At 42.5% G+C, this 27164-nt stretch overlaps 1 protein-coding gene across 1 annotated transcript in view; it reads left to right on the top strand.

Annotated features, from left to right (window-relative positions):
- The window catches only part of MYO16 (myosin XVI), a 427770-nt gene that overhangs the window by 183425 nt on the left and 217181 nt on the right, over window positions 1–27164 (top strand). The window contains 2 exon segments of the mRNA XM_067712857.1: window positions 744–861; window positions 10979–11126. Of these exon segments, the coding sequence (XP_067568958.1) occupies window positions 744–861; window positions 10979–11126 (266 nt within the window).

Below are 27164 nucleotides of genomic sequence, written 5' to 3'. Positions count from 1 at the left end.
CAATCGGTTGTGAGAAAAAAATGACATTCATCCTATAGTCAATCTTTAAGGAAATACGTGAAGAATTTCAGATGCCAGGGTTGATCCGTGGAGCTGTATTAAGAGCATTTTAAAGCTGCAAGCACCCATCTCTACAAGAGCACCTCGTGATAAGATACACTGGATCCAGTGGCTTCATCTAGAATTCTTATTATGGAGCAAAAACAGGGTATGGGAGGGTTATCTAGGGACTCGGGGTGCAAAAGAGTATGTGGCAAAGTAAATACGGGTTCGGAAGAAGGTTATAAACAAATGTTTACGTGGATTCGTTATTTTTAAAGGAAATTCTGACTATTGCTTATATTAACTCTAATTCCTCCCTCCAAAGCCACAGAAGCACTTGCACTGTTCTAGTCAAGTTAAAAAGCCCAAATAGCATGTGCTGAGTTGTGTGCGTGTGTGCCTGTGTGTGTGTGTGTGTGTGTTACACTGAGAGGCTAGTGAAAAAAAGGGAGTCATGTACTCTGTGCATAATTCTCCTGTTACTGTTAGCTACCGTTTGAGAGGGAGAATGCTAGCAGTTTGCATTTGAGAAAAGAATGACCTTAAAATTGCAATATGGTGTTGCATGAACAATGGAGAACCTCTTAGCTGAGGGAGTATTCCTGTCTCTCTGCTATTATTACCCAATTTTATTTAAACAGATGGGTAACTCAATAAATGTTTCCCTTTAAAAAAAAATAAACGTTTCCCTTTTGCTACAGGTCATGAGCATCTTAGAAGCCTTTGGACATGCCAAGACCACTCTTAATGACCTGTCCAGCTGCTTCATAAAGTATTTTGAACTACAATTCTGTGAGAGGAAAAAACACTTAACTGGAGGTAAGTGTAAAATTAACAAAGGAGATCTCTGGAGCTACCAGAAGGGGGCAGAGAAGCACCAAGCACCGTGGCAACAGTGACTGGTGCGTGTGCGTGTGTGTGCGCGCGCACCCACATGTGGGTGTATCAGTGTGCACACCCAAGGTGTCAAGTTATGAGTTCTAAAATTATTGTGAATTGAAAAATATTCTGAAATGCAAGGTGAACCTTTCAAGGCAATTTTTGTGTAAACTAATACGAAACCAAACCGAAAATAGCTGAAATGAATCACACTTGCTGAGCACAGAAACAAACTTAAATATCAAAGTAATGTGTAACTTGAGTACATAATTCCTTCTTGCAAGATACGTTGAAATCTATTTTAAATAAAACTGAATCTGTATTTTAAAATGATTGAATTAAAACAAATCAAAAAATCAAAATGATCACCCAACTAAACCCAAACTGAACTATTTCTTATTTGATTTAAATATTTAATGTGTACTTCATGAAAACCCCTTATTTGAAATTCAACTAGTTTAGAATTCACTTGGGATTTTACATCTTTCAAATCAAAACGGATTATCCATGCAAATTAACAACATGACTATAACTGTAGTTAGAATGCCTGAATCTACTTGGAGGAATAGAGTCTTTTCAAAAGTTTTGTAACAGCTGTTAGCACACAACCAATTGTAATTATCTTTGAAAGAGATCAGTTTTATTTGGTGTTTCAAGTTACACTATCTTCCCTTCAGGAAACAAAAGTCACTTTTGACCATAGTTTAGAAACAAATAACCTGTATTTTGCAGTGAGGTATGTCCAAATCCCATTAGTACTAAATGAAATTTGGTAAAAAATATGCATAAAGAGAGTCAGAAAAGATAATTTTAGATGTTGATGTTAGAGGCTTAAATTCTGCAAAGGAAGGCTGTTTTGTTTTGTTTCTCACTCCGTGGCTAAGAGCTCTGTTTGAAGATGTACCATTTTAGGAAAACCTCAGAGGAGAAATGTCTTGAGCCTCAAACTCTGGTTTTCACATCTTTGTTTGTAACACCCCAGTGAGACTATGCCTCCAAGTGGAGGGCACAGCCTGGCCACCTCATTTTGTGTGCATGATTTCCCCTGAGCTTTCCGGCACCAAGGGTTGGAGCCATAGCAGCTGGGAGATTCGGGGGTTCTGAAGGTTGCACGTCCGAGCCCCTTGCTACTCCAGGGGGACCCGAAGATAACTAAGGACACTGTGTAATCTGGGAGCTTGTTAGAAATGCAACCTCCTATGCCCCACTGCAGACCTCAGGATTGGGACTTGAACAGTTCCTGGCAATTCCCTGGTGATTCAGACAAACGCTGAAGTTTGAGAGGGACGGTTCTAGCCCAACCCAAGTGAAGCCGGCTGCTACGGCTTATGCACAGTTGGCTCTGAGGAGATACAGCGTGTTCTTTTATGGAAAAGATGGAATAATTTTATTCATTTATTTTTTTGTGGTTGTAAAGTTTATACTTATTTTTTTAACCTTTTATTTTATATTGGTATGCAGTTGATTAACAACTCTGTAACAACCACATAGAGAAAAGAATTTGAAAAAGAATAGATACATGTATATGTATAACTGAATCACTTTGTTGTACACCTGACACTGATACAGCTTGTTCTTGATTCAATAGTCCCTTTACCAAGGCGAAGATAAGTGGCTTCTGACGGTCTTACCCATTCCTAATTTTGTTTACTTTCTCTTCTGGATAGAATTTAACATGTCCTCCTCAGGAACGTTAATTTAGAAAATAATTGTACGCTGTGTAAAAGCAGGAGGCGACGGCTTACTTGTGGCGCCTTCAGTGAATCCTCAGGCAGCCCCATGGAGCTCCAGCCTAATCAGACCCACAGACACCTCTCACACAGCCTCTGCAGGCTGCACACTGTGACAGGGTGACAATAAATATTCATACAGATGGATCTGAGGCACTTCCAGGTCCTGAAACGCCCTCTGGATTGTGAAAGAGCTGTGAGCATCAGTGTGCTGCCCGCCTGGCACATGACTTCATTTTCAGACGAGGTCACGTGCACAGGTATGGGGGCTTGGGGCTTAGCCATATCTTTTTGTGGGACACAGTTCACCCCATGACAGAGAATAAGGAGAGATCTATTGTGTCTGTCTTTACTTTTCAAAATTATTCTCAGTCTAAGCAAACGTATCATCACCACCTCCAAAAACAGGCACTGTTAAAACACTTTAAGAAGCTGTACGTCAATGGGATATATCCTTTTCTGAAAGAAAAATTTTAAAAAGTATCAATATAAATTACTTTACATGTTTTTTAAAGACAGCTGAGTCCTTCAAATTAGTCCTGTGTAAAAGCCTTCTGAATTTTAAGTGTTCACTAAAATAGTAAACCAAATTGGACTAAGGTTTTTACACCTCAAATTAGGTAAAATATATGTAGGTTACAGGTTGATTTCATGCTTCATGGTAGTCTAGATTTTCTTAAATTATCAACATGTAAAATAGTTGTAAGGAGTTTATTGTACCGGGAATGTTATATTACTACTTTTAAGGTTGATAGATGCTGTATATTTCCTTTATCGACATTATTGCTTATACTTTTATAATTTAATGCCAACTCCTTGATCAGGGATGCAACCACCAATTGTAACAAAGAAAATACAAGTCTCAGTTTTATGAAACATCAGCTACAGAAAGTCAGGATTGTTTCTTATTTTGAAGAAAGTTTAATTAATAAAGAACATTCTAACCTAGGCTTTCGGTCCAGGGTTTTTTCCCATCTGATTACTTATTTAACAGTGTAATCTTTCTAAGTTCCCCAAGCCCCTGTTTCTAACGTGCTCCCCTGATTCCAGCTCTGTTGACTGTAGACCAAGTCGTCCCCCTTATTTCTTCCCCCGCACTTGTCACAATCTGAAAGCGCCCTTTCCCATTGGTCTGGTTGTTGTCTGTGACTCCTCTTAGGATACAGGTTTGCTGATGGCAGAGCGCTTGTCTGTCTGGGCGCACAGTAGGCCTGCGTTCCGTATCTGTTGGATTACAGACTGAGGAGTGGCACTGGGGAGCGATCACAGCGGAGCAGCCATCGTTCAGTTCAGGGAGGGGGCTGTGTAAACGCCTCGGGAACTCATTCATGCCAGCAAAGAACACCTATTATCGAGAGTCTCCAATAGTCAAGGAAAGTTATCAGCATTTAACTCTGGATTATTTTGTGTAAATAGAGCCGATTCTCTTCATACTGAGAGTTTGTGTGTGCTAAGGGTAGAACCATTATCTGCTTCCTGAGTGTGGAGACTGGCAAAACAAACGTGCTGAAGGGTCTACAAAGGTAGGAGGACCCAGAACCCATGTGTGGGAAGGCAAGAATAATTGGCTCCTTGTCTTTTCTGTGTCTTGAAGACACCCAGGCTTATTGAAGTGGAAATTGAAATTTACTAACAGTCAGAGGTGTTTCCCAGTAAATATGCCAAGGCTGTGTTATCTACTTGGGAAAGTTAAAACTTAGAGTGAACACAAAGAGGTGGAAAATATATTAAGATGTTGGCACTTCATTTTTTCAAACCTTAATTTTAAATAGACAAACAAATAAATAGTTTTCATCTTCCTTGATGTCATCGTCAACTATCCTTAGTATTATACTCTCGGTTCTTTGAAAAGTTTCAGAATGACCATCATCAAAAAGTCTATAAATAATAAATGCTGGAGAGGGTGCGGAGAAAAGAGAACCCTCCTGCACTGCTGGTGGGAATGTAAATTGATACAGCCACTAAGGAGAACAGTATGGAGGTTCCTTAAAAAACTAAAAATAGAATTAACATATGATCAAGCAATCCCACTCCTGGGTATGAATCCAGAAAAAAACATTGTTCAAAAGGATACATGCACCCCAATGTTCATTGCAGCACTGTTTACAATAGCCAAGACATGGAAGCAACCTAAATGTTCATAGACAGATGAATGGATAGAGAAGAGGTGGTATATATACAATGGAATATTACTCAGCCATAAAAAAAGAAACAATGCCATTTGCAGCAACATGGATGGACCTAGAGATGATCATACTAAGTGAAGTAAGTCAGACAGAGAAAGACAAATGTCATGATATCCCTTATAGGTGAAATCTAAAAAAAATGATACAAATGAACTTATATACAAAGCAGAAATAGACCCACAGACATAAAAAACAAACATGGTTATCAAAGGGGAAGGGGGTGGATAAATTAGGAGTTTGGGATTATCATATACACACTACTGTATATAAAATAGATAACCAACAAGGACCTACTGTATAGCACATGGAATTATACTCAATATTTTGTAATAACCTGTAATAGAAGAGAATCAGAAAAAGAATATATATACATATATATATATACAAAACTGAATCACTCTGCTGTACACCTGAAACTAACACAACATTGTAAACCAACTATACTTCGATTAAAAAAATAGTTTCCGGGAATTCCCCGGCAGTCCAGTGGTCAGGACTCAACGCTTTCACTGCCGAGGGCCTGGGTTTGATCCCTGGTTGGGGAAGTATGATCCCGCAAGCCATGCGGTGTGGTCAAAAAATTTAAAAAATAATTTTTTTTATGTGAAAAAAATAAAAAGAATATTTCAGCGTGCTTTAATTGATTGCATCTCCTTTGAAGAACAGCATCTTTTAGTGCAAGCAGCCTGGGCTTTGGAGATAAGCCAGTTGGGTTTAAATGTGAAAAGGCCTGCAGCAGGATTTAAATGAGGCAAAGTTGGAAAAACACCTAGCACAGCGCCTGGTACACAGTAGGTACTTTAAATGGTGATTCCTCCTCTTGGGATCCGGGAAGCCTGGGATCTTTGTTTCTTTTTGTCCCCACTAACGGATGGGGAAAGTGAAGTTGAGAGGGACATGTAGATGCCAGTATCAGATTCAGGACCGGGGACCGGGCGTTTCTGGGAAGAGATCTTATTAGTCATATACTGATGACCACTTGGGTGGGCAGAGTGAGAGTGGGTGCTGGAAGTTTCTGGAAGCCAGTGGAAGGGCAGCTGGAGCACTTGACCTTCTTGAAGGAGAGGGAGGTTTATGTCTTCCACCTCCTTTCATCTTGAACGAAAATGGGTATAGCTCTATAAAATCCTTTCACTGCATATTATGTTACATATAATCTGCAAACATATATATTTTTTCAGTAGCGAAACTTTGTGGAAGACCTGCTCACATAGATTTCTGGAAAGATGGAGGATCACAGGTATACTTCCAGTCAAGAATATTTCTGACATAAAGTATTTTTTAAAATGTACAAGTCTTCAGAAATCAAGAAATTCGTAGAAACTTTCTGTGCATGGACACTTGCATGAATGAGTCAGAAACATTTTTAACTTCAAAACCTATCACTTTCCTTCCATTATTCCAGTTTCATTTTAAACACAACAGAAAGGCCTGCATTTTCCCCATTCAGAAGAATATTAGAGTCTCACAGAAATTTGAACTTTCGGTTGTTCTGAATTTTTGGTGGTTTTCTTCCATCTAAAATCTCCTTAAAGATGGACTTCTTAAAAAAAATCCTACTGATCAGAAATTCTTCTAATCCACAGCAATTTTATTCACTGCTGGAGATGAGCTAACTAGGATGATACTGGTTTTGAAAGATGAAAGGTATTGAAGTCACTCTATGATGTGGAATTTGATTAGTTCTGAATACTGCTTTAAATTAAGCTTGTGTGTTGGCTTGAACAAGTGGGCATAAGGTCAGTCTTTTCTCCGAGTATAGAAGCTTGATGGTCAGAAGGTCACCACTTGGCCCTCCATTTTCACCTGATATTCCGTTAGTTGGTGACCAGAAAATAACAGTGGGGACAGCTATGACAGTTTATTTCCTATGGGTACAGATGCTTAGAAATACTCTCTTGAGCAGTTAATTACTTCAGGGTTAATATTATCCATAACAAATGGAACATGTTTTCAGCATTTTGCTTAAGAAGGAAAAAGTAGGAAAGAAAATTAAGACCTCAATTTGAAATTACCTCCTGATTAAATACTCATGGAGAAATGGAAAAGAAACCACACCACCTCATTCTAATTTTGCCATCACCTTCGGGCTTTAATGCCACTAATTGAAGGGATATTTTGAAAGAATTTTTCTTTATGCACTTCTGATAACTTCTCTAGAAGGTGTCTAATGAGACAACCTTTCTTAATAAGGTTTATTAATTTTGAGATTTTTTTTAAGCACTGATCACCATTCTGACTGACTAAATTGACCACTTACAAAATTTTTAGGAATAAAGCACTGCGATAGTGGTTCCATTTGTTCAAGTAGATTTGCTATGTAAAAGCCAAATTGGGAGACCTCACATGTTTTGCTTTCAGAGGCTGGACTCTGGAATAATTAACAGTAGGCTCGTTACACAAAATTTGGTTTATAGTTCAAATGGAGGGAAAAATTAAATTGATCTTCCTTCCTAAAACTGCTATTTTTTTGATCCCCAAAATTATCGACCATGAGTTCTTACTTCAAAGTGGAAAACTATAGTAATTCACAGTTGCATTTAAAATTCAAGTACAGAACTGTTTACTGACCGTTCATAGTGATAAGAATAGACCTAAGCTCAAATACAAAGAATACTCCAGAAACAGTAGGATTTTCAGCATGCCAAATATATGGTCCTAAGTTCTGATTAACATTAGATTCTGAATTTCCAGTCCTATCTTTGAAGCAAAACTGGGATTGTGATTCCCAAATTGCATACTTTCATCATTTCTCACGTACTATGAACGAAATTTCAACATGTATTTATGATGTGGGTTATTTTTTCTTTTGCTTTTGTAATGTTTAAAGGCAGAGGAGCAAATAGTGAATCCTTGATATGAGTCCTCCTAATACGTGTGAGGTCACAATAAACCAGGAAGATGACTGGACACTATTCACATTGTGCCTGCATTACTTACAGACACATGACTTATTTCCTCCCTGACTAGAATGTAAACTTTATTGTTGAAGGACCAGTATCATCATCTATCACTGCACTACAAACCACGATTTAGCTCCCTCTTATAATTCCAGTATATTAGGTCTTGAAACCTTTACCATTCTGTATATTAAATTGTATCTTCATGAATTCACATAGTATTTGCCTTTGCTGCAGTGAGTTTCTTCCAGTGTTTCCAGCAGTGAGAGACCATTGTCTGTATCTCTTGTCCTAACAGTGCAGCTATAAAAACCTTCTGAGCTGTTTGACAGTAATACTTGCTAACGTCTACAGCAGAGCATTTAAAATCAATGTCTACTGATATATACCCGAGCAATATGTACCTGCAAATTTTGAGACATTAATCAAGAAAATTCTAATACTTATTTTGGTGGCTTTGTTATAGGCAAGGACATGTCTTGTTTCAGATTATATTTGTGCACAAAAGTATATGTTGGGTCAGGAACAAGGTAAGAATGTCCCCTCTCACCACTCTCTTTCAACATCATACTGGAAATCCTAGCTAATGTAATAAGAAAAAGAAAAAACAAAGGTACACATATTGGGAAGGAAGAAATCAAGCTGTCTTTGTTGATCTGATTTTAGAAATCCAAAAGAATCATCATCAACAGCAACAACAACAAAAAGCTCCTGGAACTAATTAGTGATTGTAGCAAAGTTTCAGGGTATAAGGTTAATATACAAAAGTCAATCGCTTTCCTATATATCATCAATGAACAACTGGAATTTGAAATTAAAAACACAGCACCATTTCCATTAGCACCGAAACAAAAATACTTAAGTATAAATTTAGCAACATATGCACATGATCCTCATAAGGAAAACTACAAAACATTGATGAAAGAAAGCAAAGAAGGTCTGAATGGTGAGACACTCAATGTTCAACGGATAGGAAGGCTATGAAGACTCAGTATTGTTAAGATGTCCGTTCTTCCCAATTTGATCTATAGATTCAGTACAATTCCAATAAAAATCCCTGAGTTACTTTATGGATATCGACAGGAGGTTTGTATGGAGAGTTAAAAGTTCCAGAAGAGCCAGCACAACACTGAAAAAGAAGAACAACATTGGAGGACTGGCCCTACCCAACTTTAAGACTTACTGTAAAGCTACAGTAATCAAGACAGTGATTCAGTAGCACTGGTGAAAAAATAGACAAATAGGTCAATGGAACACCAATAGAGAGCCCAGAAATAGACCCACATAAACGTAGTCAACTAATCATTGACAAAGGAGCAAAGGCAATTCAATAAAGGATAGTCTTTTCCACTGATTTTGCTGGCAAAACAGAACATCCACAGGCAAAGAAACCCACGCATGTAGCACAAAGATATCATGAAAAATAGCTCAGTTAGATCATAAATCTAAATGTAAAAACAAAACTGTAAAACTTTTAAAAGAGAATAGAGGAGAAATTTTACGTGACTGTGGGTTTGGCAATGACTTTTTTTAAAAAAATAAATTTATTTATTTTATTCTTGGCTGCGCTGGGTCTTCGTTGCTGCGTGCGGGCTTTCTCTAGTTGGGGCGAGCGGGGGCTACTTTTTGTTGTGGTGCGCGGGCTTCTCACTGCGGTGGCTTCTCTTGCTGCGGAGCATGGGCTCTAGGCACGCGGGCTTCAGTAGTTGTGGCTCGCGGCTCAGTAGTTGTGGCTCACGGGCTCTAGAGCACAGGCTCCGTAGTTGTGGCGCACGGGCTTACTTGCCCCCGTGGCATGTGGGATCTTTCCGGACCAGGGCTCGAACCCCTGTCCCCTGCATTGGCAGGCGGATTCTTAACCACTGCGCCACCAGGGAAGCCCGGCAATAACTTTTCAGGTACAACACTAAAAGCACAATCCATGAAAGGAATAATTGATAATCTAAACTTCATTAAAATTCAAAATTTCTGTTCTGTGAAAGACACTGTGAAGAGAATGAAATGATGAGCCATAGGCTGGGAGAAAATATTTGCAAAAGACGTATTTGATAAAAAATTGTCTAAAATATATGGAGAACTCTTAATATTCAACAGTAAGAAAACAACTCAGTTTTAAACATGGGCAAAATATCTGCACGGACATCTTACCAAAGAAGACAGACAAATGGAAATGAGCACGTGAGAAGATGGTCCACGTTATACGTCATCTAGGAAATGCAGATTAAAGCAAGGATGAAATACCACTGCACGCCTGTTAGAATGGCTAAAATCCAAAACACCAACAGCACCAAGTGCTGACAAGGATCTGGAGCAACAGGAATTCTGATTTATTGCTTATGGGAATGCAAAATGGTGCAGCCGCTTTGGAAGATAGTTTGGCAGCGTCTTACAAAGCTGATCATAGCCTTGCCATACGATCTGGGAATCACATTCCTTGACATTTACTCAACTGAGTTGAAAACCACATCTGCACGTAATGTAGACATAAATGTTTATAGCAGCTTTATTCATAATTGCAAAAACAGGAAGCAACCAAGGTGTTTTTTAATAGCTGAATGGATAAACAAACTGTAGTATATTCATGCAATGCAATAGTATTCACTAATAAAAAATGGGCTATAAAGCCATGAAAAGACCAAAAAGCAACTTTAAATACATATTATTAAGTGAAGGAAACCAATCTGAAAGGGGCACATACTGTGTGATTCCAGCTATATGACGTTCGGGAAAAGGCAAAACTATGGAGACAGTAAAAAGATCATTGGTTACCAGGGGTTGGGGGCGAGGGAGGGGTGAGTAGGTGGTTCACTGATTTTTAGGGCAGACTACTCTGTATGGTACTGTAATGGTGCACACATGACATGCAAATTTCTCAAACCCCATAGAACTGTACAACACCAAGAGCAAATGCCAGTGTAGACTACGGACTTTAGTTAATAATAGTGTATCAATATTGGTTCATTCATTTTAACATATGTACCACTCTAGCGCAAGATGTTAATAATAGTGTAAACAGCGTGTGAGGGAGGGGAGAGAGAGGGTATGTTGGAACTCAGTACTTTCTGCTTAATTTTTCTGGACTTAAAAAATTTCTCTAAAAATAAAGTCTGTTATTTTGTTTTTAAAAGGTCTGTGCTGGGAAAGAAGCTGCATTATTATTTCTTCTAATTAATCTGTGTCAATTTATGGAAATGAAACTCATAATGCCATTTGACAGAATCCCTTTTCTTTCCTTAACCAGCCAGAATTTATACATATATGCTAGAGAAATCCAGACTTGTTTCACAACCTCTTGGCCAGAGCAATTTTCTCATCTTCTCCTTGTTGATGGATGGGTTATCTGCTGAAGAGAAGTATGGACTCCACCTTAACAATTTATGTGCCCATCGGTAAGTGATTATACATTTTCCGCCTGGTAGTTCTGCCTTCAAATTGTGGTTGCACTTTAGCGGTCTTAAATTTTCTTCTTATTTTTCAGAGAAGAAATGGTGACTTCTTTTAGGAGAATAGTTGGATATACTATTAGATTAGAACTATCTGTATAACAGGGCTGTTACCGTTTATTGAGTGTTTAGGTGAAGTTTTGTGTATGTGTATTAACTTGTGTTTCTATTTTCCTAGTTTTCAGATCAGAATAAAAAATTAGCGCACATATAAACTTTTATATTCCTTTGCCGTATTTTGGATATAACATTAGCTATGCATTCCTAATTTTCAGTAGTCTTTTGAAATAATGGGACATAATATTTGAGCAATTATGATTCATTAGTAACAGATGAGGTTACATAATGGCTTCAGATGAACAATACACATAAACTGGGGGGCTGATTTTCTGCAATGGAGGAGGAAAGTGTTTGTTAAAATGAGGATGCCTTGGTCACAGGAGGGCCGCGGAGGGGAGAATTCTTAAGACAGTGAGCTGAGGGGTGTCTTTGCAATGTGTGCATGTCCGCCGACTGCCTGATCCGGTGTGTCTTCCCACAAGGACTGGTCCAGATTTGGATAGGATGGGAGCGAGCCAATAAGGAGAGTAAACCCCATTCAGAGGAGAAGTGGGTGAGAGATAGGACAGAGAGGGAGCTGGGTGTGCGGGTCCACACACAGCAGTGAATTCCTGGCAAAGCAGGGAGGAGCTGGACTCTGAGAGAGACGTGGATTTACTTCAGATCTCTATTGACACCTGATTTATTGTTTCCTGATTGTTATTGGATTCGAGAAGAATGGTGTGAGTGGTCATGATTTTATGAGAACTTTTGTGAGAGAAAATAAAGCATGCTTGGGGAGGCGGATCATGGCCTGAGGACCAATCATGTTGTTTGAGAGTTGAAGGTGGAGAGCTGATTGGACAAGTAGGTGGAGATGTCAAATGCAAGCTGAGAGATGGGGGATTTTCCAGGGGCGATGGGGTCTTAATGGAGTGGAACCCCTAGACCTGTCCGAGAAGGGACAGAACAATATCTGTGGTCGCCATTGTCTGGGTTGGCGGGGGGTGAATGATGTGGGGCGTGGGACCGGGGGAGGGGAATGAATTGGCCGTATTCGAAGTCACTGTTACATGATTAACAGCTCTTATTCAGTTTCTTTGAAAATATTACATCCAGCAGTATAGATACACTTTATCATGTCAAACAGGAGACATGAGGTAAGAAGGCCTCATCAAAATTGTTTTTTATTCAAAGTAAGAGACTATTTGGAGATTTACTGTCCCCCCCAAAACAACAGAAATTCAGAAGAAGAAAACACCGATATCAAAGCATGATTGCCCAGACGAAAGTGATTTAAAAATAGAAATTCTAAGCTACCAGAGCATTAGAAGTGTTTTTTTTTTTTTAATCCCTTCATTTCACGAAGGAGAAAATCAAACCCAGAACCATAAGGAGGTCTATACCGAAGTGAATATATTATACAACAGCAGTATTGAGAAACCCCATTACTTGGAATTCATTTTTTGTTTTTCTACATCGCACATCTCTAATGGGAGGAAAAGCCTCAGATTGGGGACCATGGGGTAGGTGTTCAGGGCAGCCTGTGAGGAAGAAAAGTCTTGGAGTTTTGTGTTCCTGATCTTTCTTATTAGCAAAAGCTCAAAGCTGATAGCAGGCCATTGGCTTCGGTGCGTCCGCGCGTGTGTGTGAGTGCATGTACATGCGTGTGCCCGCGTGCACGTACACGCGTGTGCTTGGCATTGCAGACGCGGAGCCGCTGAAGAACAAAAGGCAACAATCTAATCCAGCATTCAGAGAGACAATTCAGCTTCTTGGTCTGTGGCTTGGACCCCTCTTTTGAAGTGTGAGAGCGTGTAGGAGAAAACAAGCATTTCTTTATTGACCTCCATTCCAACATCCGTTTCTCTTTGCAAAAGAGGGTTTGGAATCACTTAGGCTATTTAGAAAGTCAAACGTCAGGGGTTGCTTTGTGAGAAGCTCCGACAGGAAAGAACTCAGAAAAATCATGAATAATTCAAGTCCCTTGAACAAAGAAGTTATTTTATTAAAATGAATTATAAATATCTAATGGGCACAAAACAGCATTCCTCAGTAAAAATGTACACCGCCACTCCAGATTCATAAGCCATATCCACTGGAACGTTTGTACAATGAGAATTCCACAGACAAAATATTCTTTCATAATAAGACAAGCTGCTTTGCAAGTTATAACGCATTGTACATCCCAGTGTTTTTGTGATATATGGACCTTCCAACAGTTAACAGTATTCGTGGGTTTTCTCACTTTTACAGTGCTGGTCAGGCTTGAGGAGCTAATATTTGTATGATATTTGAATTTGGGTTGGGGTATCATCTTTGCTTAGTAATTACACATATTAGGTACCACAATTTTGGAAATTGTTTGGCTGGTTTACAATCAGTAGTATAAAGTTGAACTTGTTAGCCTTCTAACCTTTCACAAATTGATGATCCTTCTGAGTTTCCTCCTTGAAATCAGTATTCATAGGTAAAGTAGATCACTGTGCATATAAAAACATAAACATAAACAATATATAAATAAATCTGTATAAACAGAATATAAATAAATATATAATATTGCTTATATATAAACAATATTATCATCACACCTACTTATCTGATTTTATTGAAAAGATGTCGATATGTCTATTAAATAGAGCAAATCAGCACCTCGATTACCATCTGAATATTCCTTTGCTTATTCAATACTTATTCCATAATATAGCTTGTCTTGAAATTTTGATGAAGTATGTTGAGTCTTAAAGCAAACGTTACAAAATTTTGCAAGCCTGCCTCCTTCAAATACATCTTTTCTTTATTACTACCAATTCATTACCCACATGAAACATAAAATAGGCATGGAGCAGGAATTGCGAGCTGAAGGCATATCCAATGTTTATCACGTGTCCTTACATGATTAGAACTCCAGAGAGAAGAAAGTATTGTTGTAACTAACGCTACTGTAATTAAAGCTACAAAAGTGTTTTGTTTTTCTTTTAACTTTGACTCTGTTTTTGGAGCTAAAAGTTTTCAAAGTCTCACATGAAAATTTATGCAGGTTTATTTCAGCGTTAAATGCACCTAAAAATACTTCCTTGTTTGTAAAATTGGAACAGTATCTAGAACAAGCAGATAGCACTCTTGCTTATGGAATAGAAATGGTACAGATATAGACATCAGCTCCTACAGCTTAACTGAACGCAAACAATATTTATAACACTTTGCATAAAATCTTCCTGGACAGATTGTTGAAACAACGGCAACAAGAAAAACGTCTATAGGTCTCAGCATTTTGAGCAGCGGCAGTAAGGGTGCATTGGTTGAGAATTCCCACTAGATGGCAAACTCTCCACAAAGTTAGACAGGAGCAAAAGCAAAAAAAAAAAAAAAAAAAAACCATCATTAAAGGTTTCTTTTTTATTTATGGTTCTTCCTATGATTTACTTTTTCTTTTTCCTGGATGTTTGTTTTTCAAGTTTTATCTCAAAAAAAATACTAACATTACATCGGGGCAATAAATGTCATTTATGTTTCTGGGAATTGAGATTTAATGAAAGTTAGAAATAGTCATTAATTGCTTATCTTCAACCTACTTTAAACAGCTTTTATGGATGTAGTCCCAGAACAGTTGGGCTCTGAAATACAAAGAAATTATTCCGAATCTCCCTTCATATTGATTAATGATGGAAATGATTGTGGTGCTACATAAGAACATTCTCAGCAAAGGTCAGATTTTGAATTACAAGCTGAGAGCAAGCGATGTTTGACTCAGTGCATGACCTGTTTCTAACCTTGTGTGTTAGTGAAAGGAAACTCTGACTCACTGAGTACTTGAACTTGTAAGTGCTGCTGGGGTACACCTGTCGCAGTAGATGCTGCAGCAATGAACTCTCAACGAATGTTCAGTCTTTGCTGAGGCTTTATTACGTGCATTGAACTTCAGTTGAGAAAGACACATAATTTTTAAAAAGGTAAGGGTAAACTTAAGTATTCTTTGAGGATGATCTTGTGATATAATACAAGATTCACTCAGTACACATTTTAGGCATGCATCCTTGAAGGTGCTCCCAAGACAAAGATTTGAGACAGGAGGTATTATATGTTTTTTCTTTTTTAAAAAAATTTTTATTGAAATGTAGTTGATTTACAATATCATGTAGGCTTCAGGTATACAGCACAGCGATTCGGTTATACATGTATATATATTTTTTCACATTCTTTTCCCTTACAGGTTATTACATAATATTGAGTATAGAATTCACAGATATTTTCATTTCACACTACGGTGGTTATAGATATCTCCAAGTGTCATTTACACTCTCACTGCTTTCGATTTACAGTAGTTATGAGGCTTGTGGCTAGGTCTTGTTTTTGTTTGTTTTTAATTTAATTTTTTTTACAGCAGGTTCTTATTATTTATCTGTTTTATACATATTAGTGTATGTATGCCAATCTGTAATCTATTTCTTACTGATTCTATTATTAATTATTATCTAAATGATAATCACAGTCGTAATGTATGCACCTTACGGAGCGCTTAGCATAGGCCGGTCCCTCTCCTAGTTTTCCCTTGTCTCGGCGAATCCTCGCCGGTAATTAAGCAGAAGGTGCAGGACCGCGTTCTCATTGGATGGCCCAGGACATGAGGATGGAGAGGCCAACCAGGGGCCCAGTTTGACGCTTGGCCATAACCCTGTATTGTCTCTGCAGCAACGTTGCCTATAAATAACACCAGCTGCCTTTGCACCTTTGCATCAAAGAGATTTGAAAGAAAATGAGAGGGGAAGCACCAGGTCAGCCTGTATGTGTGTTTTTATTTACAGTCGGTTCAGCAAAACTAACTTAGGACATGCTAGAGTCTGTTCCCTCTAACTACCATAAAAAGCAGTTCTGGGTCATTTCTTTATCCAGCAGTAACATAAGAAAAATTCTGAAGTGCATTCATTACGCTAGCTGAAGGTTACATTGACAATATAAAGAGGGTTGGATCACCCCTGCCAATGAGCAGGTAAATTGCACTTGTGAAAAGCCAGCAGGAAGAGGTCAGGGCCCGCGGCTTTCTAACTTCCTTCCATTCGTGAGTTATGTCCACCCAGCAGCGGAGGGGGCAGACGGAGGAGCCGCAGAAGTCAGGCACTGCCCTCGGCCTCTAGCTTGTCCTCAGAACCCTACGGAAGAGCGAAGGGGAGCTGCGGTAACCTGAGTTGTGTTGGTAATAAATACGAAGCACAGATACGTGCTACTTAGCTCGTCGCCTTCCTCAAGGCCACTTAGCTGGTAAACGTAGTCAGTGAAAGAGCCTGGTTCCAAACCCAGGTATATGTGGCTTCCAGTTTTCTGTTCATCAGAATTGCTTGATTCCTCGTGTCAGATGCCCAACTCTCACACACTTAAGAACAAAAAGAAAAAAGAAAGAAGGAGAAGGACTCAGAGGGTCACGTAACTGGAGAAAAGAGAAGTTATGCTTGGGTGGGATAACTAGACCCAGGAACTCAAGTGCTGCCTCTGTGTCTCTCTGTCTCTGTCTCTCTCTGTGTCTCAGTCTCTGTCTCTCCCTTTCTCTCTCTCTGTGTATCTCTCTGTCTGTCTTTGTCTCTCTGTGTCTCTCTGTCTCTGTCTCTCCCTCTCTCTCACACACACGTCTTTTTTTGTTGGCTTGTGTTTCTAACATGGGGGAGAATCCAACACAGGCAGCCCTAACCTTCCACATCTCAGGAACCCCGGACGGAAAGCAAAGCTGTCTTTCTCAAAGACGCCACCTTGGCGCCCAGCACAGGCTGGGCCTGTGTCTCGTTTGCACAGCTTCTCATCTGTGTGCCTCTTCAATCCCACCCCTTACACTCAGGGCAGATCAACATTGGATAAGTTCCAATTTAACTATAAACTTCCTAGCTCCAAAGTCTTTAATAAATATTGCTTTTCTGTCATATCACGTGAAGTCTCCTGGCCTTGTTGCAAGGCAGCAGAGCCGACCAGGCCTCAAGGAATTTAGGGGAAGGGGCTGTTAACGTGTTCTTCGAGGTTCTCTCTGTAGTTGCTCAGCCTATAGGAGTGGAGGTGAGTATCAGTCAGGTGAAAACTTAGTTGTTTGCTGATTGAAGAAAAGAAACTTCCAAAAATCCAAAGATCTAATTTTTAATATATATATTTACATATGTATACAAATAAATAAACACACACACACACACACACACACACACACACGAATAAAGAACGTATTTTTTCCCCAGAGTTTAGGATGAGGGCAGTTGCGGCTTGTGTAGTGTATCTTGCATAGGTCTGAAAACATGGCAGTGATCGTTTCTCACCTAAAGGAAGACTCATCCGACCTCAGGACCACAAGGCAAGCACTCACTGAAAATGACCTTCACATCTGCTCCCGTGACCTTCCTCCCTCCTTCTCAGTCTCTCTTTGTCTCTCTCCCTTTAAAGTTATTTCCTCTTAGAAATTGCTGTATTGTATTCTACTTTATGAGGAACTGTGTCGAGATGCTAAACAGGCAAAGCTGTAGAGAACAATCCAGCGTAAATGGGGGCGTGGCTTTCGCAGGCTGCAGAAGCTTGTAGAGGAGACCACAGTCTCCCCAAGTGCTTGTCTGGTGACTCCACTGCCATTTTGGAGAGACTTGTTTCCAGTTCTGTGTGTGTGAATATGTCTCCTTTCCAAACCCTGTGACTGTAGCAGACGGCACCCCGCGCTCGGCTGTGACGCGTCTCCAGTTCCGTCCGCCCACATCTGCCCTGCGGATGCAGTCGGTGGTGGTCCTTCATTGGGTCTTCGTTGCTGCGCGCAGGCTTTCTCTAGTTGCGGCGAGCGGGGGATACTTTTCGTTGCAGTGTGCAGACTTCTCATTGCCGTGGCTTCTCTTATTGCGGAGCACGGGCTCTAGGCCCACTGGCTTCAGTAGTTGTGGCACGTGGGCTCAGTAGTTGTGGCGCATGGGCTCAGTTGCTCCGCAGCATGTGGGATCTTCCCGGACCAGGGCTCGAACCCGTGTCCCCTGCCTTGGCAGGCGGATTCTTAACCACTGCGCCACCAGGGAAGTCCCAATGACACAGTTTAAACCTGCCTCTTACCGGCTGGGTAATTTGGGAAAATCGGGCAACCTCTCTCTGCTTCTCTTTGCTCCTCCGTGACAAAGGGCTCACCTCGGAGCACTGCTGTGAGTGAGGACTAAACAGGCTGCCTCGAGTAGGTCCTAGAAGGCGGCATACAAGGAACAGCAATGTTGTTGATATTATTATAGGAGGCTCTTTCCCATCAGAGTCACGTGGGGACAGTTGAAGGGATAATTGTTTGGAAAAAGATGACAAGCTAGTGTCAGAACTTGAGTTCTTGTAGGAGCTCTGGGTCTGGGGAAGGCTTCTTCCAAGCCTGTGTCTCTGCCCCCATGCAGTTGGGCCCAGGGACCTTCCCCAACTTCTGCTGTGTGAGTCGGGCTCTGAGTCTGTGGTCACTGTGATGAATTAGTTGTTTCAGTTATCGAAACGTAATTGGATCTTTTGATGAAAATCAGCACAGCCCTTTTGAAGAGGTGAGGGCGGCTGAGAGTAGGTGTGGGAAGGAGGACAGGGGTGGGGGGTGGGGGGGAACATGGCCGCAGCGGGTGCTGATGGGCTGAGAAATCAGAGGGTCTCCCATCAGCCCCGCGGCCGGGCTTCTCCGACAGAGAGCACCTCGTTACTGTTACTGAGATACCAGGGAAAGTGCAACCCTAGGCAGAACCTGAACACTCCTGGAGAACTTCCTGTTCACATTTTCCCTGTGGCAGAAAATCAATTCAGATGCTTCAAATGCTTTGCCTTTCTGTACCAGCTAGAAGTAGAAAGAAAAAAAAATAGAGATTTTCTTTAAGTTCAAAACCCTGCGTTTATTTAATCAGAGATGATGATGACCTCAATAAGATTTCGGAATGCACGATTTGTTACCAATAATCTGTCCCCTCAAGTGGATTCGGCTAGTTCAAACCAGATGTGCGTTGTGCGTATTACAGGGTGGGTTCTGAAACTGACAACACGATGTGGATATTTATGTAGAATCCTACGGTGAAAGGTGTGTGTTTACGTGTGTGTACACAAACCTAAGATTACATTCCAAGCCGTGATAAGAAGCAGCATTTTGAAGCTAAGGCTGTTTATTCTTGTAACTCCACAGGGGAATCTGAAAGCGTGTGGGAGGAATAATTAAAATCAAATAACCAACATTTGCTTGTGCTAAGAACTTGATGTTTATCATCTCACTTTATCCACAGCCCAGCCTGACACAAGGCTGAGTGAATCACCTAAGGTCCCATCCTAGGAGCATAAGGGTCTCTCTTAAACACCTCACATTTCTGCCTCTCAAACCCTGATGTCTTGATAACAGATGAACGATTTCGCAGAAATGTTTGAAAAGGAGCCACAAAAGACCACGCTACCTGGAGAAAGGCTCTCTGACACCTGAGGGGAGGCTGGGGCCCCGAGGGCACAGATCACAGCTGCTCCTCCGGTCCGGGTACCCGGCAGCCCGCTGGGAGGATGCCAGCTGACCAAAGGATGCAGTTAAATGTGGTCCAGACTGGGGCGAATTCAGACACAGAGAAGAATGAAGAGATACAGGAACTGGTGATAAAGTGAAGACAGGGCAGCTAAATGAGTGTCTAAGGGTGTCCAGCTCCGGCGGGATCACCGCACAGGAAGGGGGCTGCTGACTGCTGACGGGGCGACTGCTGAGGGCTGTGAGGTCTCATTCCCAGTGAGGATGGAGAGGGAAAGAGAAACTGGACCTCTGGCCTGTCTGGCCCCGCCCCGCCTGCCCCAGACCACCTGTCCACCAGCACCACGGCCACTCTCCCTTCCCCCAAGACCCAGGCTTCTCAGGCCTCTGTCTGCAGCCTTTCCTCACCTGCTGCAGTCTCTGGGCCCGCTCTTTCGTGCAGATTCAGAATTCTCAGAATTCAAGCCAAGCAGTTTGGGGTCCTTTGTTTCTTGCTTGTTTGAAGGTTTCTGTCACCCCAGGACTTTGTGTTAACCTCATCGTTAATTAAAATCAGATTTTTATGGGCTTCCCTGGTGGCACAGTGGTTGGGAGTCCGCCTGCCGATGCAGGGGACACGGGTTCGTGCCCCGGTCCGGGAAGATCCCACATGCCGCGGAGCGGCTGGGCCCGTGAGCCATGGCCGCTGAGCCTGCACGCCTGGAGCCTGTGCTCCGCAACGGGAAAGGCCACAGCAGTGAGAGGCCCGCATACTGCAAAAAAAAAAAAAATCAGATTTTATGGTTACACGAATTACCCTGAGCCACACCTTCCCCACCCAGCAACTGTTTACTCTGATCTCAGAACCCGGGTGTGAAGCTGTCCGCTGTGTCTGTTAGTGGGGACAGTGGGGACAGTGGGGACAGTGGGCTCTCTCCTCAATGAACTCTCTCAGCTAGCTGCAGCTTCATCCCAGAACCTCAGAAGAAGCAAAGCCCTTCTCCTGTCCTCCACCACCAGTTTATGGCTTGGTTGGCTTAAGAGGAATTAGCATATTAAACATTTGCATGCTGGCGCTAATACATAAATCAGATTCTGATATGAAGCTATACTTGCCCCCCTGGGCACATGGACATCTAATAGAAATCTCCAACTGGACGTGTTCCGTCTGAGCTCCTGATCAGCCCAGCCCCCCGCCCCCAAACCTGCTCCATCCTCCACTGGCAATGCCGGCCTTCTTCTCACAACCACAGGCGACCCATCAGCTGGCCCCACTTCCCACTCCCCACTGCCGCCACCCCAGGTGTCACCCGCGTGTCTCCTCTGGATGACGGCACAGGTGTCCCTGGTCCCCGTCAGCGACCAGTCCTCAAGGCAACAGCCAGAAGGCTTCTCTGAAGCCCTCCTCTGCCAGCCCTGCAGTTTTTCCTCGTTCCCCTAAGGGTAGGGAGCCAGCAACGGCCTCTGAGGCTCTGTGATCTGGTCCCTCGGCACTGACCTCCCTGGTCTCCCCGAGGCTCTGTGATCTGGTCCCTGGGCACTGACCTCCCTGGTCTCCCCGTGGCTCTGTGATCTGGTCCCTCGGCACTGACCTCCCTGGTCTCCCCGAGGCTCTGTGATCTGGTCCCTTGGCACTGACCTCCCTGGTCTCCCCGTGGCTCCCTGCCTGGCCACACCGTGGCCTCCATGTCCCGCTTTGAGCCTTTCCACCCAGCTTTGCTCCCGCTGGCCCCTCTTCCCAGAATGTTCTTCCTCCAGACTCCACCTGGCTCCCTCCTTACGTCTTCAAGGCTTGGCTCACATCTCCCCTTCCCAGCGAGCCCGGCACCCGCAAGCCCTCTTCATGCTCTGCGCGCTTCCCTCCGTAGAACTCAGCACCTTAACACACGCCAGGATTGACTTGTTCAGGGTACCCCCCGTGCCTCGTCTGCCCCCACGGGAATTTACACGCCATGAGGGTGTAGGTGTTCATCTGAGTCATTGACCAGTTGAAAGTGGCTGGAATTGCTCTTGGCACAGAATAGGCTCTGAGTAAGTCCTTGTTAACTGTGGCACATATGAAAGTATCTGTTTAACTAAAGTCACTGAGAATGTCTTATCCCCCCGTTATTGCTTGCGCTCAAGATAAAGAAGGTTTTCAAAATGATGTCATGGCTTTCCTCATTTGGGTTACTATTTACCGTAACCTGGGGCTTTCCAGCACTCATCCTGAGGGTGTTTATTTTCAGACTTTGTATCTGTTCTGACACGGCTGTCTCTTTTGCAGTTTGAACTCTTTCGGCTGCATGAAACTTCTTAGAGAACCTTGGAGGAAGCAAAGGGTTTCTGCTGTCTTCACCGTCAGTTTAGGGCCATAGAGTCAAAACTTGTGTTTAAATATACCCAGTCGTCTCTGTGTTTATAGAGAGAAAAGTTCATTTGGATAGGATGCTGGCTCGTCCATCCGCCCCGCTGGACGCCCCTGCTAAGATGTGCGAGGTGTCCTGAGGGTTTGTAGCACGTAAGTTGAATCGAAGGAGCGGTGAGTGGGTGGGATTGACCCCCCATCGTGGCTTCCTCCAGTCTCACCAGTGGCCCTGTTGGCTGTCCCTCCTTTCCCCGTGTTCCTGCTGCCGCCCTGGGCTTGGCTGTCATCCTTTCTCACCTGACATTCTTCAAGTCTTCCCAACACCGACTGGCCCCGTTACCATCCCTGCCCCGCTCTCTTTCGGAAGCAGCAGTCAGATCCCGCCCTTCCCGCATCCCTTAAGACCTCCTAGCGTTTTTCCCTGGAGGACAGAATGGACTGCAGTCTCTTGCCTCCCCCCACCGCGGGGCCTCCAGCCCAGCCTCTGCCCCCTCGTCCCCGGGAGGCACACGTCTCCGGGAGCAGCTGCGGAGGCCTCGTGGCCGGGCTGAGGGGAGAGTGAGAAGTGGGGGCTGAGGACGGAGAGGTGGATACAGTGCCACTAGAAAGAGAAGCAGAGGTGCCGGCTGAGTCTAAATGTCCGTGGAGACGGGAGAGCAGCACCTAGAGCACCTAGAGACCAAGGGCCACAAGAAGAGAAACAGGACTGGTGTTTCCTAGTGCGGTTTCTGGAGAGAAATAGGAGCAAGACCACAGACGAAGGCTCCCAGGTGGGCTTACCCCAGACAGGCTCTTTCCTCACCTAGAGAACACGCCCTTCACATTGACAGATGCTCTGGACTGTATCCAATTCATAATCAGGACACCTTTTGAATTTCTGGTGCCAAAAACATTTAGACGTGGGTGAGGGAGATTAAGAGGTACAAGCTTCCAGCTGCAAAATAAATGAGTCACGGTAGGAAATGTGCAACGTGGGGATGATAGTCAATAACTATGTAACGTCTTTGTACGGTGACAGATCACAGCTAGACTTCTCATGGTGATCAGTTTGAAATGTAGAGAAATATCGAATCACTGTGGTGTGTAACAGGAACTAACATAGTGTTGAAGGTCAGTTATACTTCAAAAACAAACAAGCAAACAAACTCAAGAAAAGAGATCAGATATATGTTTACAGAGGTGAGGGTTTGGGGGAAGGGGAATTAGATGAAGGTGGTCGAAAGGTACAACCTTCCACTTAAAAGATGAATAAGAGCCAGGGATCTAATGTGCATCAGGATGAGTGGGATTCACACTGCTCTTAAAAGATGAATAAGAGCCAGGGATCTAATGTGCACCAGGATGAGTGGGATTCACACTGCTCTTTTTATATATAAAGTTCAGAGAGTAAATCCTAAGAGCTCTCATCACAAGAAAACATTTGTTTCTATTTCTTTTATTTTTTAGTTGACGTGATGGAGGTTCACTCCACTTACGGTGATAATCCCTTATGATGTATGTACATCAAATCATTGTACTGTGCACCTTAAATTTATACAGTGTTGTATGTCAGTTATAGTTTTATTGAGAAAACTGGAAGAAAAAAATATATTAGAGAAATAATTTATTGCAGATTGTAGCTCTGTCCGGGTTACAGGCATTGTGTTGGAGGCTAAGAATACCAAGACGTAAGGTAACCTGTGACTGAATTTCCAGGGTCCTCCTGTGAAAAAGAACCACAGCCAGATGTAGGTGGACTTTAGCCTGTGATATGACAAGTGAGGTTCAGCTGTGGACCTCAGCCGTCATCTGGACAGCACGATGCCCTAGTGATCGGAGGAGCAGGTGTTCCCCAGATAGAGAAGGTCCCAGATGCAGAAATAACAGAACCCAAGGACACTTAGAGAAAATGAGTGTCTTGCCCAAATACCAGTGATCTTCCTACGTGAGGAAGTAGGAATGATGCACTGTATTTGTACTTGAGCGTCTCTTTCTCTTACGCCCTCCTCTGCACAACAGCGAGACTGATCTTCCTTGAGTGACTTCCCGCATCCCTTCGGGAATGTCGAACCTACCTGTGCTCGACCCTTCCTGGAGATTCTGATGTTATTGGCCTGGGGCGTGGCCTGGCATTGAGACTCGCCCCCGGGATTTGAATGTGCCCTAAGGAGAGCCATAGTCTTGGGTGAATCAGGGCTCTGCAGGTGCCGGCCGTCCAGAGGTCCCTGATGACGCCTAAACAAAAGTCCAGCTTGTGAAATGGACTCACAGACAGGCCGTTCTGATCTGGAAATGTATTTATACTTTACAAGACTTTGGAAATTTCAAAAATTTTCTTTGAAGGTGAGGTCAAACCGGGCAGGGCAAATATGCTGCTGTGTGGAATCCAATGAAACAAATGGACTTAATATTTCCCTGGTGCCAGGGCAGGAAAGGGTTGAGCACATCACGGAAATTCAAGGCTACCTGAGTTCTCACACACCCCACAAGGCAGCCTTTCCTGCCTTCTCAGCGATAAGGAAATCAACAAAACTCAGAGGGACCTGAACCCTGGAAAGTCTGAAGCCAGGATGACCTTCAGACCCAGAGTGCGACTGCCCTCCATGCTGAGCTGTCTCTGACTGCCACCGTCCTCTCCACCAGGCACATCTTCCGTAGAGTGCCAGGCATCGCCCGGGAAGCCCCTCAGTGAGATTTCTAGAACTTTCTCTCGTGTTAGGAATCCCCCAGCCCATCTCTGCTCAGCCCAAGGTTGAAGGCGACACTGCCCGTGCTCGCCTTTTGTGTTTGCTCCTCTCCCCAGCCTTCCAGGGAGGATGCCTAGGAAAGAAGCTTGAACAAGAGAGGAAGCTAGGATGGATTCCTGAGGCCTTCAGGGAAAGAAGTGAGGAGAGCAGGGGAGCAGCCTGGAGGCGAGGAAGGGTGGGATGATGGGCAAGGTGGCCCATCCAAGTGCCAGACACGTCCTCACACCTCCCATCAGTACATGCGTTAAGGTAGTTGTTGTCAACAATTACGTGAGATTACACTGTATCCATCATGTTCTAGGTAAATCTTATACAAAATATTGCATATAATTATATGTAATAATATGATTACAGATATACCTAATTTCTTTTTTTTTTTTTTTTTTTTTTACTAAGCCATTGAAGTTTTATTTAGCTTTAAGAAGACATACACTAAAGAGTTCAACCTTATAAGAGTACCTAATTTCTCATGCTTTATATTTGAGCAGCAATGTGGCACTCATCTAGAAAATCATGTTGCATTGATGTTAACATGTAAGAAAAGAATGGCATGATACATGTAAAGAACTGAACATACAAACAGTTGAAAGGAGAATGGAGTGTAGTTTGTTAGGTAAAAGGAGTGTATGTGGACAGCTTACACAGGTTATGTGAGGGACCACACAAACAGCACTTCTGTAAAATGAAAATTCATAGAGCCTGAAGCTGTACTTTTGAACTGAAATGACCTAAAGTAAAATGACGAGCAGAGATATATCAGGTAAGCACGTGAAAGCTTGTACCGAAGTCTGTGCTTTTCATGGAAACACTATATTTCAGGCGTTTATGGTATACTTACTAAAACATTGAGCACATCTTAGGCCATAAAGTAAAGTTTAATAAATTCCCAAATTCCAAAATTGTACAGGGTTTATAGTCTGTCTACAGTGTAATAAAATTAGAAACAAAATATGGAAGTAAAAGCAAACAAACAAAAGGTCACTAGAAAACTGAATATTGATCGTTGGTAATAGAAATAAAGGGTATAACCACGGAGGCAGTGACACGAAATAAATAAGAATCTTTTGACGTTGACTCTAAAAGAAATGAAAAATCCAATGAGATGAGAACCATAGAAGGAATCTAGCTGGTTTCCATCCCAGAAAGAAGCCATGCCCAGGAAGTTCCTAAGCGAGTTCTTTCAGACCTTCGGAGAACAAACAGTTGTTTAAACCATTGCAGAAATGAGCGACTGAAGAAAATTCTTTGTTCCTTTTTCAGAAGGCAGATTATGCAGAAGAGAAGCCCAGAGTTCCAATACTCACGTGAAAAGATGCACATTCTCACGAGTAATCGAGGCAATGGAAACTGAAAGAATAATTAGGTACCATTCCACAATGAAAATATTTGCAACAGTAAGAAAAATCAGATAATACAAAGGGTGAGGCATTCTGACACGCTCCCGATGAGAGTTTAGGTTAGTACAGCCACTTCGAAGCACAGTGTTTGGTCAAGTTGGACACGTGTATAACATACAAAGGCAGGTGGGTGTTACTCCACAGGCCGCTCTTGGCAATATCTGGACACATCTTTGGCTGTGACAGCCTGGGGAGGGGGTGCTACTGGCACCTCGTGAGCAGAGGCAGAGGGAGCTGCAGAACGGCCCCGCCTTCCCCAGGATGGCCACACAGCAGAGAGTCATCAGATCGCAGAGCTCAGCAGCCCCGAGGTGGAAAAACTCTGCATAGGGAAACCCACGCATGTGCATAAAAAACGTGGACATGGGTCTTCACCGGCACACTTTTCAAAGACGCAAATACACAAGTAGAAAAGAAAAGAAATGATGGGATCTGAGGAAATGCATAGATTAATCAGGCGGTGGTCATGGTAGAGTATTTTAAAATAATGTAAGTAAATGAACCTAAACTGTATGTAAGAATAGATCTTATAAATCTGAAGTTGAGTTAAAGCAATTTGCTGAATGGTACATATAAATAATATTTATATAATTTTAAATACAATAATATTACATATTTTATAGATACATACATGTATAATTTAATTTTATTTATTTATTTTTTTTGTGGTACGTGGGCCTCTCACTGCTGTGGCCTCTCCCGTTGTGGAGCACAGGCTCCGGACGCGCAGGCCCAGCGGCCATGGCTCACGGGCCCAGCTGCTCCGCGGTATGTGGGATCTTCCCGGACCGGGGCGCGAACCCGTGTCCCCTGCATCGGCAGGCGGACTCTCAACCACTGTGTCACCAGGGAAGCCCCTATAATTTAATTTAAAAAAATACACTGAAAAGATAGACACAAGATTGATCATACTGATTTCCTCTGATAAGGAAGGGTGAAATGGACAGATGGGGATGTTAACTTTATCTGTGAAATTTATTGGTAAAAAACAAAGATTTGAACTAAATATGTCACAGTGTTGCTATTTTCACATCGTTG

This window comes from Pseudorca crassidens, chromosome 18 (genome assembly GCF_039906515.1).
Source record: "Pseudorca crassidens isolate mPseCra1 chromosome 18, mPseCra1.hap1, whole genome shotgun sequence".
Taxonomy (NCBI): Eukaryota; Metazoa; Chordata; class Mammalia; order Artiodactyla; family Delphinidae; genus Pseudorca; species Pseudorca crassidens.
Note: the sequence above shows the minus strand (reverse complement) of the source record. Positions and strands in the feature narration are given on the sequence as shown.